This window comes from Amblyomma maculatum, chromosome 11 (assembly GCF_055883805.1).
Source record: "Amblyomma maculatum isolate TAMU_Amacu chromosome 11, ASM5588380v1, whole genome shotgun sequence".
Taxonomy (NCBI): domain Eukaryota; kingdom Metazoa; phylum Arthropoda; class Arachnida; order Ixodida; family Ixodidae; genus Amblyomma; species Amblyomma maculatum.
The window spans coordinates 129,771,624-129,789,114 of record NC_139354.1 but is presented as its reverse complement, the minus strand read 5'-3'; the positions used below and the strand labels follow the sequence as shown (position 1 = coordinate 129,789,114).

Here is a 17,491-nt window from a genome sequence, read left to right as displayed (position 1 = left end):
GTTGAGACTCAAATTTTGAAAATATTTGAGGTCACCCAGAGATGCCTGCTAATAGCTTGAGACATTTGGGACCCCCCCCACCATACCTTACGAAGAAAGTAATAAAAGATTAAAACTTTCACCTTTCTAATATTGGTATTTGCTTCGCCAATTATCCATGCCAGAAAAGGACACTCGCACGTGAGATTTTACATTTGCTGAATAAAGAAGGCGCGCGATGTTTAAAATAAAAATATTTTAAAGGAAACTGCTCTGAAACATTAAACTGCCCTTTTCGGTCTACGTTTAGCAAGTGCGCACGTCAGGAAAAAACATTTTTTTGCGATAAGCGGTCGCATTCACTAGCTAACGAGATGACCGCTGACGTCAAACAGAGGTGCACACTACAATTTTGTTTCTTTGAGGCAGAACTGTAATGAACAGAATGGAAATGGTATTTCTTAATTGCGGTTAAGCATAAAGGCAAAGCACGTAATTTTCAAAGAAACTACCGCTAATTCAAGAAATGTCTTGCGATGTACGTAGATTTTGCAGTTTGAACACATGAAACAGACATCTTGCCTTTTCTTTCTTTTTTATTGCATTGGGAAGACGTGAACACAATATAAAGCTTTCTAAAACCCTTCATTTGCAGAGTCGTGTGCTTGGCTCAGTAACCATGTTCGCAAAGGTAGCTTGCTTGGCTGTTATGTTTCTTGTGCTCTGGACACTGGCTGTGGCAGAAAGGGCAGATGAAGGTAAGTTGTTTCGTATAAATTTTACCGAAATTGCTGCACAAAATTATAACTCCGCATTAAAGGCTGCCAAATAAATTAATTGCATCAAGCCATGAATTTACTCGAAGAATGTAGAGTACAACTCTCTCTGCTTTAACAGATTGTTATGAAAATATATTGCTACCATTCAAACTTTTTGTCGAACACCACCCCTCCGACAAGAATAAACCGGCTGACACCTGGTGATTATTTATATTACCTTTACCCAGAGAATTATATTGATGGAGGTATGAGTTGCCTCATGCACCGTAAGGTATCAATTTAATAAATGTTGTCTCAGCCACCGTTATTCTTAAAAATGGTTTGTTACTTCAGCGTTTAGGCTTGATCTAAGAGTGATTAATTCATGAACTTTTAATTTAATAGGTTCACTGTAAAGTTGAGAACTCAGCTTAATGAAAAATAGCCTCCATTTTGTTCCGTATCATAGAGATTATTTTTTTACGTGGTTATCGAACTAGAACGCCCGTTGAGGTTCTGCCCGGATAGCACTGAACAATATAATGTGCCAGAGCATGGTACTGCGTCAAGCTGTGAAAAGCGAGCGAAATGTAAGCAATTCAGCTATCTCAGCCCCAAAATATAACACATGGGAATCGTTGTTCGCTGCCCTATATGATTTCTGGTTACCGGTACAGGGGAAAAGAAACCGGAAACTGAAAGCGGCAAAGACGACACATATATTTCTGCGTATTGCGCACTAAGCTGGTTCCTTACAATCAGTCAGTTATTTAATGTCCTAAGATATTAAAGTACTTCATAAAAAAACCGCTCTCTCAATAAAATGTTGATTAGTGAGAGCCAGACGCTTGCTCACAAAAGTTGAATGAAGCCGCACATGATCTCCGATGTGGACAAAACACGCGAAAATGTTTTTCTATGCTCTGATGATATGATATTATTGCATATGGTATACCCTTCACGCAGAATGTAGAGCAAGAAATGGATCAATTCAAATTGGTCAGAGAAAACGAAAAATAGAAATCAAGTTGTTGACTCACAAACTGATTTATTCCTGGTCCTGATGACCTATAGAGATATCAAGATGAAGAAGGATTGGAGTAAACGTAACAGAGTACGCCTTGGCAAGAATTGTTAACTTCTAAGTTTTCCTTACCAATTTATTCTTGAGATGAATTCTATTCATGAATAGCGCATATTCGAAAAACCATAAGAGATTACAAAAATTATGACCGCTGAGGAAATAAAATATCTACCTGTTCAGGAAAAGTGTGAATTGTTCAAAAGGTATCGGAAAATAGATATTAGTAAGATAATAGAGATAGTCATCGAAGACTTCTGTCTCGTATGATGACAGTAAAATAATACGAAGTTAAGAATAGAACTTAGCAGGTCCGCCAGGATGCCTGTGAATAATTTGTTTCCATTTCGTCCTCAAATGGAAAGCAGATGAGAGATTTATGTTAACAATGTAAAATGAGAACGGCACAAAATCTTGCAATTTGATCTCTTTATGCGCATATATTAGTTGAATGGAAACGTATAGGTGCATTTGGTGAAATATGGTAGGAAGCAAGAACAGAGTTCATTGGGAGTGGGCAATGAACGTGATGGATTGATATTCTTGTAAACGTAAGAAAGAATAAATTAGAATTCTAAATGTATTTACTTTAAAGATGAATAATATTTATTTTGTTCTAAACAAAGTTTTAGAGCCAGAAATCATTTTTGCATAGGTTGGTGTAAAGTGAAGCAGCTGGACTGGACTTGAAGGGTTCTTTTTATAAATCAATCACAAGAAGGAAGTTTGTCTTGCGTAAAAACGGCAGCTAGTCCTATCGCTGATCTCGCGAAGAAGGCGCAAAAGCCAGTATTTAGTATATCCAACGTGCAAATATAGAGAACGAAGTATGTTAAGAGATTAGCCCTTGCCAAGAGAAACAGAGTGCACCTTTTCGTAAATAATAATGAAGGTATTACTATTTCGCCCGATTTAAAATGGGCTGAATTGTTAGCCATAGGAGCAAGGCTCAATCAAACGATTTTCGTAGAAATTCGTGACTCTGAGACAATCCTGGTCACACGTAAGAATAAGTTTACCAAAAATTAATACTAGAAAAAACAGAGGAGTTCAACACAACAGCTTGTGTTTGGAACCAAGCGTAGGATTAGACAACTGTACAACAACTACCGAATATTGTGGTATAAAACAGCCATAGATGGCTTTACCTTGCGATTTTTTGAAGAACGCTGCTGTTTTGAAGCATGCCCTGATTGCTGCTTTGTAGTATAATGTCTGTGCTCTGTGAACCAAGTTGTAGGCAAGTGATGTCCCATCATGAATTTTTGTGCACAATATTTTACAACTAATCTTTGTTGCGATACTTTGTTTTTGCTCCTGAGGCTGTCTTGTATCCATATACTGACAACTGCATGTTACGACCACTTCAAAAATACGATGGAGGCCAGTGTTTCGTGTAGTGTTTTATTACTATTCCGAGGCAACGACGACAAACACACTGCACAATCTTTGTTTGCAGAAGCATCTCCGATGTTGACATATCATCATATACTTTAGGACAGAAATGTTAGTGAACTGTGATTTATTTGCGGAAATAACGCATGACGTTACAATATTAGACATGCATCGGAGTGCGCCAAACTGGTTTATGCACTGTTCTAGCTGCGGGTAGCGTTGACTTCAGGAAGTATTTTGCTAATATCGAAAACTCAATCCACTGCGGCCCGTAATGGGCCTATATATGCTCTCATTGCCATTGGATGACATCAAGGGTACCGAAAAACTGGTACCCGTTTAAAGCTGCATCTTCAGGCACTTAATATGTGCTCCCCGGATTCGTTTCGGCCTCCGACAGTCTTTCTCAGATCTTCGTTCATTTTGTGTACGAGGCGATTTTGCACAGCGCAGCGGTAGAACATCCACCTCGCATGCAAGAAGACCGGGGTTCAAATCCCGGTGCCGCGCAATTCTCCACCGTATTTAAAAAAAAAAATCCGCGTGTCGATGGAAATGCATAAACAGGTTTGGGGCGCGACCTGATGCCGGTGAACACCTCCGGCAACGCACGCCCTCACCAGACAGGATTTGGCCACCCTGGTGCAGTAATTGACTACAACCTCTCATGATAAGCTCCATAAAACCCCAGCAATCAGTCACCAGCGGCTGCGGAACAACTAACCACAGCGGCGGTCAGACCTGTGACGCAGCAGGGGGTGCTAAGAACTTCTGGCTCCGCTGGACAGGCCGACATTGGAAACTGAGCCTGGCAACGTTTAACGTTAGAACCCCAGCTAGTGAAGCTATCTTAGCAGTGCTGTTAGAGTAACTACAAGGGATGAAATGGGATGTCATAGGGCTTAGTGACGTTAGGAGGTCGAAGGAGGCATATACTGTACTGAAGGATGGGCATCTACTGTGTTATCGAGGCTTACCAGACAGGCGACGACTAGGAGTAGGTGTCCTTGTCAATAAGTATATAGCGGCTAATATAGATGAATTTTATAGTAATAATGAGAGGGTGGCAGTCATCGTGATTAGGCTTAATAAGCGGTATAAACTGAAGATTGTACAGGCCTATGCACCTACATGAACTTATGATGACCAGGCAGTTGAAAGCTTCTACGAAGATGTAGAATCGGTAATGCGAAAAATAAAGACGCAGTATACTGTACTAATGGGCGACTTCAATGCCAAGGTAGGAAAAAAGCAGGCAGGAGACCAGGCAGTAGGTGACTATGGCATCGGTTCTAGGAATAACAAGGGGGAGTTACTAGGTGAGTTTGCAGAGCGCAATAACTTAAGAATCACGAATACCTTCTTCAGTAAACGGAAGAACCGGAAATGGACATGGAAAAGTCCTAACGGCGAGACTAAAGATGAAATTGATTTCATAATGTGTTCAACCCCCGCCATTGTGCAAGATTTAGAGGTAATCGGGAAAGTGCGATGCTGTGACCACAGGATGGTGAGGTCCCGAATTAGCCTAAATCTGAGGAAGGAACACAACAGATTAGTAAGAAAGAAACCCATCAACAAATTTGCGGTGAGGGGGAGGGCAGAAGAATTCAGAATCTCGCTACATAATAGATACAGAATTCAGCTCTAACCGAGGATTGCGAGGATGGCGACATTACCCTAGAAGCCATGAACAATAATTTCAGAGATACCATTACTGAGTTTGCGGTAGAAGTAGGCGGTAGGATAGTTAGAGAGGATACCAGAAAGCTGTCTAAAGAGACGAAAGATTTGATTAAGATACGCCAGAGTATGAAAGCTTCCAATCGAACAGAACAGATCAAATTTGCCAATATATCAAAGCTAATCAATAAGCGCAAGGTGGCTGATATAAGGAAGTATAATATGGAGAAAATTAAACATGCTGTAAAGAACGGGGGAAGCGTAAAAGCGGTAAAGAAGAAATTGGGCATAGGCAAAAACCATATGTATGCGATAAGGGACAAGGCGGGCAACGTCATCACTAATATAGAAAAGATAGTCAAAGTAGCCGAGGAGTTCTATACAGATCTCTACAGCAGCCAAAGTAGTCAGGATCGTAACGAGATTGGCGGCAGGGAAAAACAGTCAGTCGTTCCACCAGTGACGAAGGACGAGGTCAAGAAAGCATTACAAAACTATGAAAAGAGGGAAATCAGCTGGAGAGGATCAGATAACTACAGATTTGCTAAAGGACGGGGAGGGGGGGGGGGGATATCGTGCTAGAGAAACTGGCCACACTGTATGCGTAGTGCCTGGTGTCAACGACGGTACCGGAACCATGGAGGAATGCAAACATTATCCTCGTTCATAAGAAAGGGGACTCTAAGGTCCTAAAAAATTACAGACCAATCAGCTTACTGTCTGTTACGTATAAGGTATTTACTAAGGTAGTCGCTAATAGAATCAGGGCAACCTTAGACTGCGATCAAGCAAAGGATCAAGCAGGTGTTCGGAAACGGTACTCTACTATCGATCATATCCATACAATCAATCAGGTGATAGAAAAATGCTCGGAATATAATCAGCCTTTATACATAGCATTCACTGATTACGAAAAAGCATTTGACTCAGTTGAAACAACGGCGGTGATGCAGGCATTGCGAAATCAGGGGTAGACGAGCCATACGTGAAAGTGCTGGAAGATATATATAGTGGCTGCACAGCAACCATAGTTCTGCATAAAGAAAGTAACCAAATTCCCATAAAAGAAGGTGTTAGGCAAAGAGACGCAATCTCCCCAGTACTATTCACAGCTTGCTTAGAGGAGGTATTCCGAGACTTGGAATGGGAGCAGATGGATAAGGGTAGATGGAGAATACTTCAGTAATCTGCGATTTGCTGATAAAATTGCCTTGCTAAGCAGCTCAGGGGATGAACTGCAAATAATGATTGATGACCTAGACGGGAAAAGTAGAAAGGTAGGCTTGAAAATCAATATGCAGAAGACTAAGGTAATGTTCAACAGCCTCGGGAAGGAACAGCAGCTTACATTAGGTAGCGAAGTACTGGAAGTAGTAGGCGATTATTCCTACTTAGAACAGGTAGTAACCGCAGATCCGGACCATGAAAAGGAAATACCAAAAAGAATATGATTGTGATGGAGCGTATTTGGCAAGCACTCACAGATTATTTACTAGCAGTTTACCGGTAACGCTCAAGAGGAAAGTATACAACAGTTGCATCTTACCTGTACTCACCTATGGGGCTGAAACGTGGAGGCTAACCAAGAGAGTTCAACTTAAGTTGAGGACAACCTAGAGGGCTATGGAAGGAAAAATATTAGGGGTAACATCAAGAGATAGGAAGCGTGCAGAGTGGGTCAAAGAAATAACTCAAGTTACCGACATTCTAGTGGAAATTAAGAAGAAGAAATGGACATGGGCAGGACATGTAGGGCGAAGACAGGATAACCGATGGTCGCTTAGGGTAACAAACTGGATTCCAGGAGAAGGAAAGCGTAGCAGGGGGCGACAGAAAGTTAGGTGAGTGGATGAGGTTAAGAAGTCCGCGGGGGTCAAGTGGATGCAGCTAGCACAGAACCGGATTAAGTGGAGAAATATGGGAGAGGCCTTCGCCCTGCAGTATAGTCAGGCTGATGATGATGAATAGATGTTACAAACGCTAAGTATAAGAATAAAGCACTTTTTGAGGATTCAAGATGATCCCCTCTACATGCGATTTTTCTCAAACAATGCACTCTAGCCCTACTCATCGAGCAGCTTTAAAAGAGTTTTTTTCTTTCTGTTGAAAAGAAACAGGAAGGGCTCATTCTATTATAATTATAAGGACCCGTTTGTTGAGCTTTTTAGAAACTCGGGTTTCTCCGGTGAATAGTGGGACAGTAACTGTATTAAGACACAAAATGTTTATTACTAATAGCACAAGGTTTTTTTTTTTCTCGAAGTGCGGAAAGCTGGACATTATAAATCTAAATGGTGAATTTTATTCAAAACTTTTTACAAAAACAGACTAGCATAGCCCTCTAGCAAGCTTGTCACAGCTATTCAAATGGCATTTACATTGTGTTCTATTACCATGTAATAGTATGGCATGTATACATAATGCCTCAAAGGCCCCGAATATGAGGTATTACATCATGGCGGTCTTGTCTCGAGACACTGGCAGGTGTATATAATGGCCGGTTGAAAACAAAAAAAACAACAAAAGGACGCTCATAACACTCAGAGATACCAGAAGAGACACAATGAAAATAACGCCGAAGTTTTCTTCAGCTGTAAACAATCAGATTAAAAAAACTCTATTTTAAAGCAGTTCTTGAACCACCAGTATTATGCGTCACGGTTAGAAACAAAATGCGGAATTAGTAAGCATATAACCTGCAGGTCCGTCCGAAGGGCTCTCATTTCGTTTTGCCAATACTTTTCTTTGTTCATCCGAATAAGTTTATTTCCAGGGTTGTTGAAAATAATGTAATCCCAGATGTTTGCAATAAAAACAATGCACTTTATGTCAATTGTCTTTGCTGTACAACCCATTCAAAACCTTTCAGTATTCAGAGACCACTGAAATTGGGCGTTAATTAGGCCTCTTGCCCTTCATTCAAAGGCAGGTGTGTGGGCTAGTTGGGGAAGATTCATGATGAAAGAACAGCGCGCACTGAGGCGCACAAAGCGCCTGTGGTGTTTCCTTTATGTCCTTGCTATCCCTGTGTGCGCTGTTTCTTCACCGTGTTCATTATCACTTTGTTGTTGTTTTTTTGTTAGCCCACGGTTCGAGTAAATAAGTTTCGTAGAGCCCTGATTTTCAATACCTTTTAAGATAAGATTTCTTTGGCCATTTTAGTTTTGTGGCTCGTGCCCCTAAACTTAATTTTGTTCTTCCGGCCTCCCTACATCTTCGCCACAAGCTCAGAGAGCTTAACGCGTAGTCTGTATTCAACTGTGCTTTGTGAGTGCGATGGCACAATTCGCCTCCGCAAAACAGCACAGTGAGCTAGAACTGTTGCGAAATGTGGTAAGCAAGAAGAAACATCACCCGAAAGTTTATATAAAAAAAGACCAAATGAGGTGATGCTTGGTATTATTGAAAATAAGAAATTTAGCGCACATGTTTCTTTATTTTTGATCGATGCTGATGACAGCTGTGGATAGTAAACACAATGCGTTTCCCTCTTTATGCAGAATGTGGATACTACGCTCGCGGGCAGTCTCCAACTGTGATGTGCCGCTACCCTGAAAGTGAGCGCTCTCTCCTCTACCTTATAGGTGTTAACTGAAAATGCGAAATATTCACTAATTTAGTAATAAATGTAATTTCAAATTGTCTTAATTTTAATTGTTCAACGAAATATTAGGCACTGTGCTACATTTCGCGTGGCATCATTTTTTTTTTGCGTAAACAACCATTCAGTAGTAAAGATGTTTTTCTGTGTTGCTGATTTAAGCCTGGCAGAATAAAAAATGAACTGTAAACTGGTGGTATGAGAAAATTTGTACCAACTCTGGAACACTCAGACCATTACTGAAGCCTCTGTATGAAACGCGACCTCGATAAGGAGTGGAGCCAAAGTATTGGCGTTTAGTATTGTGACGTGGTGTATTCTAATAATATTAAGCGCAATATTTTTGCGCAGTGTATTCGGCCTTCGTTGCCAACCGGCTCTACTATGCTATCATGCTAGACTTCACTTTCACTAGAATTCTAGACTTCACATTGGGCCTTGCTTTAATAATAATGCTGTAATTTTTGCCGTTTTGCTCACATATACGGTAAATAATGTGGGGTCTTATGGTAGGATTTCACGTGAAAAATTCTGAATTTTTTGCCAGGGTTAAACGTCCCTCTGATGGCAGGTAAACCATGCAGCATCTTCCTCAACCAGGCTTTCAGGCATCAATTGTAGGAGTCTAATTTGGTCACAAATACGTCATATGCGTTCGAGGTATAATGCATTTATTGTTCACACCTCGCTTCTTTCTCACAATTGCACATATCAACAACCTTTTTCTGCAGTAATTCAACCTTAGGCTGCAGGGCTTAAATGTGGTTTCGAAGAAAAATACAGTGCCTTGGATCTGACATTTAGTAAGGTGTTTAGATTGCAATACAAGTGTTTTTGACTTTATTATCACCATTATGCATAGGCGTTTATAAAAGCGAAATTTATTATAAAGTAAGTTCATAAATAAAAGCAATTCAATTTAAAATTGCCAATACCATATGTTGCACCTAATCCCCATTAACTGGTGAAAATAAGTTCAGCTTTTTGGGATATTTATTAGTCGACACTGATGTCAAAGTGTGTCCTCGATGGATACTGCGATGCAGGATTCTTACCGACGGCTGGTGTTGTTATTGCAATCCATCTCAGCATAGACTTTCTGTCACACGATCCCGCCAGTATACCTTCAGGTTTTCTGATGGCGAATTCTCTACCCATCCTCTTCTGACAAGGCCCACTGCGCAAAGTCTCGCTCATGCCGTAGTTCCACTCTCCACTTCCGTGGCCTAGAAAAAGGCTGGCTACATATTTGCTGTCTCAACCGGCCAGCCACTTGCTATCGACGCGTCTTTGCCCTCCATTCATTAGCCAAGTAAGCCTTTCACCGTAACAAGAAGAAGGCACCGGTCTTGATTCAAGGAAACTCCAACAAAGCGCAGTGTGGGTTTCATCAATATTGCGGCCGCCGTACACGCTAGGCTCCGCGGTTACAAGAGTTATTACTTGACAGCCCCGTACAAAACTGGTCGTAAGCACGCTGCCGCAACGGTATTTTGCGCCTGGCCATTCCTACGACGGAATCTGACGCCGCTGGTTTCGAGAACTGCGCCTCGTTCATGTTACCGGCAATCATAACATCCCCACGTATATCGAAGACCAGTAAAAGGACCCGACCTTGGAACCTATTCACAGCCGCACAAGTTCGATTAGGTTCCAACCAATGTTCTGTTCGGGATCGCCTGCTCTGCAAGAAAAACTATTCCTTTACTGGCCCCCGCTTTATCTTGGTTGGTTGGTTGAGCCGAAGCCACCCAGCGAAAAAGCTCCACCGTGCCCAGCCAGAAGCCCTTTTAGTGGCCGAAAATGAGAACTACTGAGCGGTACGTCGCCAGTTGCATCCAGTGTCAGGGATAAAAACGTCCTAAAAGTGTGGCGACAGTCAGATCTACGCTTGACACCAACCCGTGCACCATTTCAGCTAGTGGACATTGATCTCGTTGGGTCTGGTCCTCCTTCCACTATCCCGTAATGAGAACCGTTGGAGCATTGTTTGCGTGGACAACCTCACTCAATAGCGTGAGACAGCAGCCATACCCGGGGCTAATGCCTGTAAAGTCTCCTACATATTAAGGGCGATAGGTCTCCGCCATGAACCACCAAGAGGTATCATTAACGGCCGCGGTCGCCATTTTGCTGCTGACGCCGTGGAAGAGATGATACGTTTATGTGTTTTCCACTTTCGCCATTTGTCATCATCAGCTCAGCCTGGCTGTACCCATTGCAGGGCGAAGGTATCTCCCATGTTCCTCCAGTTACCCGGTGTTGTGCTAAATGCATCTGCTTGACACTTGCGAACTTCTCAACCTCATCCGTCCTCCTAATTTTCTCCCGTACGCTGCTACGCTTTTCTTCCCTTGGAATCCAGTTTTTTACCCTAAGCAAACAACGGCTATCCTCTCTTCGCACTTTATATCCTGCCCATGCCCATTTCTTCTTGATGTCCATAAAATGTCAGTAATTTGAGTTATTTCTCTGACTCACTCTGCTCGCTTCCTATTTTTTAATGTTACTCCTACCATTTTACGTTCCATAGCCCTTTGCGTTGTCCTCAACGTAAGTACAACCCTCTTTGTCAGCCTCCACGTTTATGCCCTATATGTCAGGTAAGACGCAACTATTATATACTTTCTTTGAAGTGTGCTACTGGGACAGTTTGTGACTAATCATGGTACAAGAAAATTGCGCAAGAGACGGGACAAGTAAATAGATAGCACGAGCGCCGACTAACATGAATGTATACAAAGCGTGAGCGATGAATACACTGAGCGACATATCGTTGGAAGGAAAAAGAAGAAGCGCGCGACGTCAACACGAAAAAAATGCCATGCTCATCATTAACAGTTAAGGTAGATTAGCTCGTAGCATGACAACGAAACCTAAGATATGCCGGCTCATGAAGCGCCTTTGCGGGCAATGATCAAAGTTTTAAAGATTTTCCTGGTATATTTTTTTTTTCAGGTTAACATTTTAGAATGACGCATTGAACGACGTTGTGTCCCTTCATCGTCTTTTTTTTTTCCTTCCTGCGCATACCTCCCTCAGTGGATTCATACGCTCACGTTCTGAATACATTCAGTTGTTAGTCGGCGCTCGTGTTGTCTATTTTCTTGTTCCGTCTCCTGCAGAATTTTTAGAGCGCAGCTTTTTGGCGTCCATTCCTGTGTTTCGCGTCGGAGTCGTCGTCGGCCTCGCAACCAGGTCCGCCCCCCTTTCATCCCCCCAGCGCTAGCAGCGACCGACTGATACCGCTGGATGCCGCTGACGCCGCTAGAGAGTCAAGATAACGTGACTGCATAGAACACCGTCGCCGCCATGCAGAAAGAGAAGGGGAGGGTCCCCCCCCCCCCCTGTTCCTGTGTGGCGGATAGGGTGCTCTTCAGTTGCCGACGCGCCGGTTATTTCACGTAGGCCCCGGCACGTCGACGAATACGTGACCACCTTCCCACGGCTAGACCTGGTTCTTGGCGCTGCGGAAGCGAGGGTATCATAATGTTTGCGTCGGCATCGGCGGCGTTGTCCCTGAAACCAACTCCGCAGCTAGGGTTGACTCACTATCGGCGTCAGCAGCATCAGTCAGTCGCTGCTATCTCTTCCCTCCTCCCTTTATCGCGTTGTCCGCTTGCTGCGCGCGCTTCTCCCCCATCGTTTGCCGCTGGGTGTACACGCCGCCCCCCTCCCCCCTCTTCCTGCGAGTCTCCGGTTGTCAAAGCGCCGGCTCGAACTTAATTCCTTTCTTCGCTCCTCCTCCAATGCAACCCATGTGCGGTGCAATCAGAGAGCCAGATCGGTGGTGGCGGATCTGTATATGTGCACCGCCCGAGCCGAAATTGCCGCTGCCGTTCTTTGTTAAAGGAATACGTGTGAAAAATAAAAAAAAATTCTGTGATAGTGCATACATGTGTTGCTCGATTTCTTTGCCTCAATCTATCGGAAAGGTGAAACAGCTTTTATTTGCTGCGCTCAAATTTCGCATTAGGAAGTAACGTAATCGTCGGTAATTTTTTTCTACCATGATTATTTCCCTTCCTCTTCAGCGATACCGGTAAGCTGCTACTCATAATAAGCGAGTGCTTATAAAATGCGCTCCATCCCAATTTTATTCTTCTTGTGTTTTACCTTCCATGGTCCGAAGCTGCCGTTACTACCTGTCCTAAGTAGAAATATTCTCCTGCTACTTCCAGTGCCTCGCTACCTAACGTAAACCGCTGTTCCTTCCCGATGCTGTTGAACATTACCTTAGTCTTTTGCGTATTAATTTCAAGCCTACCTTTCTACTGTTCCTGTCTAAGTCGCGAATCATTATTTGCAATTCATCCCCTGAGATACATAGCAAGGCAATGGCGGCGGCAAATCATAGACTAGTGAGGTATTTTCCATCTACCCTTATCCCTAACTGCTCCCATTTCAAGTGTCTGAACACTTCTTCTAAGCAAGCTCTGAAGAGTACTACGGAGATCGTGTCTCGTTGCTAACACCTTTCTTTATAGGAATTTTGTTATTTTATTTATGCAGAACTATAGTCGCTGTGCGGCCACTTTATCTTCCAAGCACTTTCACGTACGGCACTGCTACACCCTAATTTCGAAATGCCTGCATGGCTGCAGATGTTTCTACTGGGTCAAATGTTTTTCTCAATCAATGAACGCTATATATAGGGCCGTTTATATTCCGAGCATTATTCTATCACCGGGTTGATGGTATGAATATGATCGATAGTAGAGTACCCTTTCCAAATAGCTGCTTGATCATTTTATTTTTTGCTGTGTAGGGTTGCCCTGATTCTATTAGCGATTACCTTAGTAAATACCTTATATGTAACAGACAGTAAGCTGACTTGTGTGTAATTGTTAAAGTCCTTAGCGTCCCCTTTCTTATGAATTAGGATAATGTTTGCTTTCTTCCATGGTTCCGATACCGTCAATTACACCACGTAGTGCGTTTACAGAGGGGGTGGGGGGTGAGGGGAGAGTTATTGTAGGGCGATATCCTCCTCGTCCTTCAATAAATATATAGTTACCTGATCCTCTCCAGCTGTTTCCCCCCTTTTCATAGTTTCTAATGCTTTCTTAACTTCGTGCTTCGTCACGGGCAAAACGTCTAACTGCATTTCCCTATCGTCTATCTCATGGTTGTCCTGACTTCTTTGGTTACTGTAGAGATCAGTATAAAACTCCTCGGCTACTTTGAAGATCTTCTCCACAATCGTGAAGACATCGCCCGTCTTGTCCCTTTGCGCATACATGTGACTTTTGCCTATGCCAAATTTCATCTTCATTGCTTTAAGGTTTCTGCCGTTCCTCACAGCATGCTCAATTTTCTCTATGTTGTACCTCCTTATTTCGTTCACTTCATGCTTAATGATTAGCTTTTATATGTCTACCAATTCTTTCTCGTTCCCCATTCATCGCTTTATAATGTCCAACCAACAGTTTAACTGAACGCACTAACATGCTCTCTATTTACATCGATATAGATCGCAAAAACTGGAACCGCGTCCTACTGTTAATTAGCTACTCTTTTAATACCGCGGTCATGGCTTGCGCCCATTCTTTCTACTCTACGCTCGCCACCGATGATATACCTTGGACAGAATCTTCACGTTTTCCGCTGTAGTGATGAAGATCCCTCGGTAGCCGAGAAAACCTGTTTTCCGAAACCCGCCGGCTTGCCTGCCTTCGCATCTTACCCTCTCAGGATTGCTCAAAAGCTTGGCACAATTCCCATCACCGTCACTTTACTTACAAGCTTGAAGATTTGGGCTTGTTGGATGGCCAATCGCGAAGTACGGTCGGTCACAAATGCTACGCTGCCACTACGATGAATCATTTGGAGTCCTTGCCCAGTTTAGCGACCTTAGTTATCGAATTGCTCGCCTCACCACTAGCGGCCATCGCTTTGCGAAAAGGGAAGTCGCCCACGTTGTTCGTTAAAGCACTAACGATGACGCGACGCTGTTTAAGTCAGCCAGCGAGCTGCGACTGCATAGGAAGAAGTGTGACGCCCAGAAGAAGAGGCAAAGGAGGATGAGGATGAAGAAAAAGCGGCTCGTGCTGGAGTCGCAAGTGGACACAGCTGATTTTTCGTAGTTGGTCCTCCGGGCAATAAATCCTTACTCCTAACCTAAAAACTGATAGAGAGTGTTGAAACAGTTTCTGCTTCCCTCGAAATGCACCTAGTAACTTCAAGGCCGTATGATATACTATGTAACTTTTAGGTGGCATGGTTAGTGCTGAAGTTTTCATTTTTACTCCTGAAACAAGCACATTAATAGGTGTCTACCTTTTCCTTACTTTCTTTCACATGAACAAGCTCCATAATCAACTATGCTAGACGAGAATACGGAAGCCCGGGCCCTACGTTTCCATTTCTCTATTTGCAGTGTAGGCCTTCAGCAGTGATTAACATCCTACAAAGATCTCTTTTACAAATCAGGCACAGAAATATATAATAGCTATGATATCCAACATACAAATTGTTTACTAGATTGACGAACATATTTTAGTATTATATACACAAGGATTAAAAAAAAACTGCACTCAGACTCTAGATTTGTAGAAATCTTTGTTCAAAGTTCGCATTTTGACTTCAAAAACGTAACCACAATAATCGGTCGCGACTTTTTCCTTTTTTGCTTTCACTTAAATGCGCTTTAAAACCAACTCTGCTAGAAGGCAATACGGAAGTCCGCATGCAATGTTTACGTTTCTAAATATGCAGAGTATGGCCTCCGAAGAGATGAAGCTCATATCAGGATCTCGTATCGTGATCAGCCACATATATATAATGTATAGTCGCTATGACACGCAACGCACTAATCGTTGAGTAGATTGACAAGCTATTTTAAATATTCTATATAAATGCCTTAAAAATGAACGCTGACGCTATTTTGGTAGCGAGTTTGGTAATTTTTTGTCTGCTTGAAACGACACGATGCTGTCTCAAGAGATCATAGCAGGTGTTCGTGCTACATTATCACTGGAATATGCGGCAATGCTTAGCATGTGCTACTGTAAAATTACCTTCTGTCTACATTTTGTTCTGCAGTGTGCACTTGTCCTGAAGTGAGCGGCACCAGGAACCGCATACGACTAGAGCGCTGGTACTACAACAACCGAACTGGAAGCTGCGAACAGTTCGAATGGCACCAGCAGGGTGGCAATTGCAACAACTTCGAAACACCTGAGCAGTGTCTTGCAGCATGCAATGTGGACAAAATGTATGAATATGATTCGGATTAAAAAAGTTGGAACTTTCGTTTATTCAATGTCTGCGTCAGTTAAATAATAATAAAGAAAATCTTTTTATGAAACAGTTTACGGGATAGACTTACCTCTGTGCGCTCACAAATACCCCGGAACCTCGGAGGAATTTATTAGTGAAAAACATATACTTCATTTAGCCATTCTTTTAAGCCAATTATTTTCCTTCGCCTTGTGTTAATTTTTGCGGATATTGTACTCTAAAGAGTAAGTATTTACTATAATATTAGCCAAACCAAAACAAGAGCTGCTGCCCTTCATTTCTTAAAAACAAAGATTATTTTGAGGATATTGTAGTGCAGTATAGTGTACCAGCAACAGCTCTAAGATATTCAGTACATCTGTTAATCAAACATTTATTGCTCGAAACGTTGCATGAGATTTCAAATACGTTGCACTTGTAACAACAAGCCTTTACAGTTATATGGGTTTGGATATTTCTCATATATATTGTCACAAATTAAGCCACAGGGAGCCGTGAAGGTACACGTAGACAAATACTCGAGAGTAAGGTCGGCTTCTAGCTCCGCTAACAGTGTCCAGAACCAGCGCGCCTCTGTAGCCAACAGTGGCTTCGTCGTTGTCGGCACTAAGCACGGCAGCCGTGCGGCGCTAAGCACGTGGCATTATCCCTCCACACCCTCGTGAAAGAAAAATATCGTCCGGATGTCAAGGTGAGAAGAGGAAAAAAGTTAGGAATGAAGTGAACTGTACAATAATTCAAGGTCTCACTTGCAGCGTTAAGTTTACAAAACGCGACGTTGACACAGCGCTCAGTCACCGGAAAAGTACGGCTTTAAGCGCACCACATGCACAATATCAGGCCGCTGACGCCGAACACTGACGGTCACAGTTCCATCTCGAATAACTTCGTAATTAACGCTGTTTAAGCAACGAAGGACTTTATAGGGTCCGAAATACCGGTGAAACAGTTTCTCGTACAAGCCTTTGTGTGGGTTCACACCCACACTACGAACGTCAGGACCAAGTGTGGGTTCACACTCACACTTGGTCCTCACGTTCGTAGTGGACTTCCTTGTGCCGAAGGTTATAGTGTCGAGCGTCGGTGGCATGCAGCTACTTGAGATGCAAGCGGGCCAGCTGACGTGCTTGCTCGATCTGTTCCGCGAAATTGGCGGCATCGGGTTCGAGCGCTTCATCCCCGCACGGGAGCATCGAATCCAACATTGTGCGGGCCTCCATGCCATATACGAGACGGAACAGCGTAAACTTCGTGGTTTCCTGCGGCTCCATCTTGTTAGCGAAGGTGACATACAGCAAGATCTTGTTCCACATTTTATGTTCAACGTCAATGTACATTGAGATCATTTCTGCCAAAATTTTGGTGAGTCGTTCTCTAAGGCCATTTGTCCGAAGGTGATACGCTGATGTTGTGCGATGCTCGGTATGGCTGGTAATTAAGGTGTCCCGCAGTAGACGAGCTGTAGACACCTTTCCTCGGTCTGTAATGATGGCCGACGGTGCACCATGTCTAACCACAAATTCGTTCATAAAAAATCAAGCAACTTCGCCGGCAGTACCTCGTGCAAAGACCCTAGTTTCAGCGTAGGGTGTTAAGAAGTCTGTAGCGAATACAATCCACTTGTATCCATTCGACAATAAAGGAAAAGGGCCTAAAGGGTCCATGCCTACTTGCTAGAATAGTATGAGACGCAAAGTCAGACAAGCCGGAAATCCGGACTCGCCATGGGACTGCAGTGATTTCTGAGAAGTG

General features: G+C 43.0%; 1 protein-coding gene across 1 annotated transcript; it reads left to right on the top strand.

Moving 5' to 3' along the window:
- The first annotated feature begins 599 nt into the window (after positions 1 to 599).
- LOC146174966 (kunitz-type protease inhibitor 3-like) lies at positions 600 to 15,762 on the top strand. Its single transcript, XM_084583338.1, has 3 exons — positions 600 to 737; positions 8,397 to 8,453; positions 15,542 to 15,762. Exons 1-3 carry the CDS (start codon positions 659 to 661, stop codon positions 15,733 to 15,735), a joined length of 330 nt encoding a protein of 109 aa, XP_084439464.1. The 5' UTR covers positions 600 to 658; the 3' UTR covers positions 15,736 to 15,762.
- Positions 15,763 to 17,491: the final 1,729 nt, after the last annotated feature.

Excerpts from the sequence above, each read along its gene's own strand:
- LOC146174966 (XM_084583338.1), top strand. The coding sequence starts at position 659 with ATGTTCGCAAAGGTAGCTTGCTTGGCTGTTATGTTTCTTGTGCTCTGG. Across the intron at positions 738-8,396 it reads GGCAGAAAGGGCAGATGAAG|AATGTGGATACTACGCTCGC; the intron begins GTAAGTTGTTTC and ends CTCTTTATGCAG. Across the intron at positions 8,454-15,541 it reads GATGTGCCGCTACCCTGAAA|TGTGCACTTGTCCTGAAGTG; the intron begins GTGAGCGCTCTC and ends TTTGTTCTGCAG.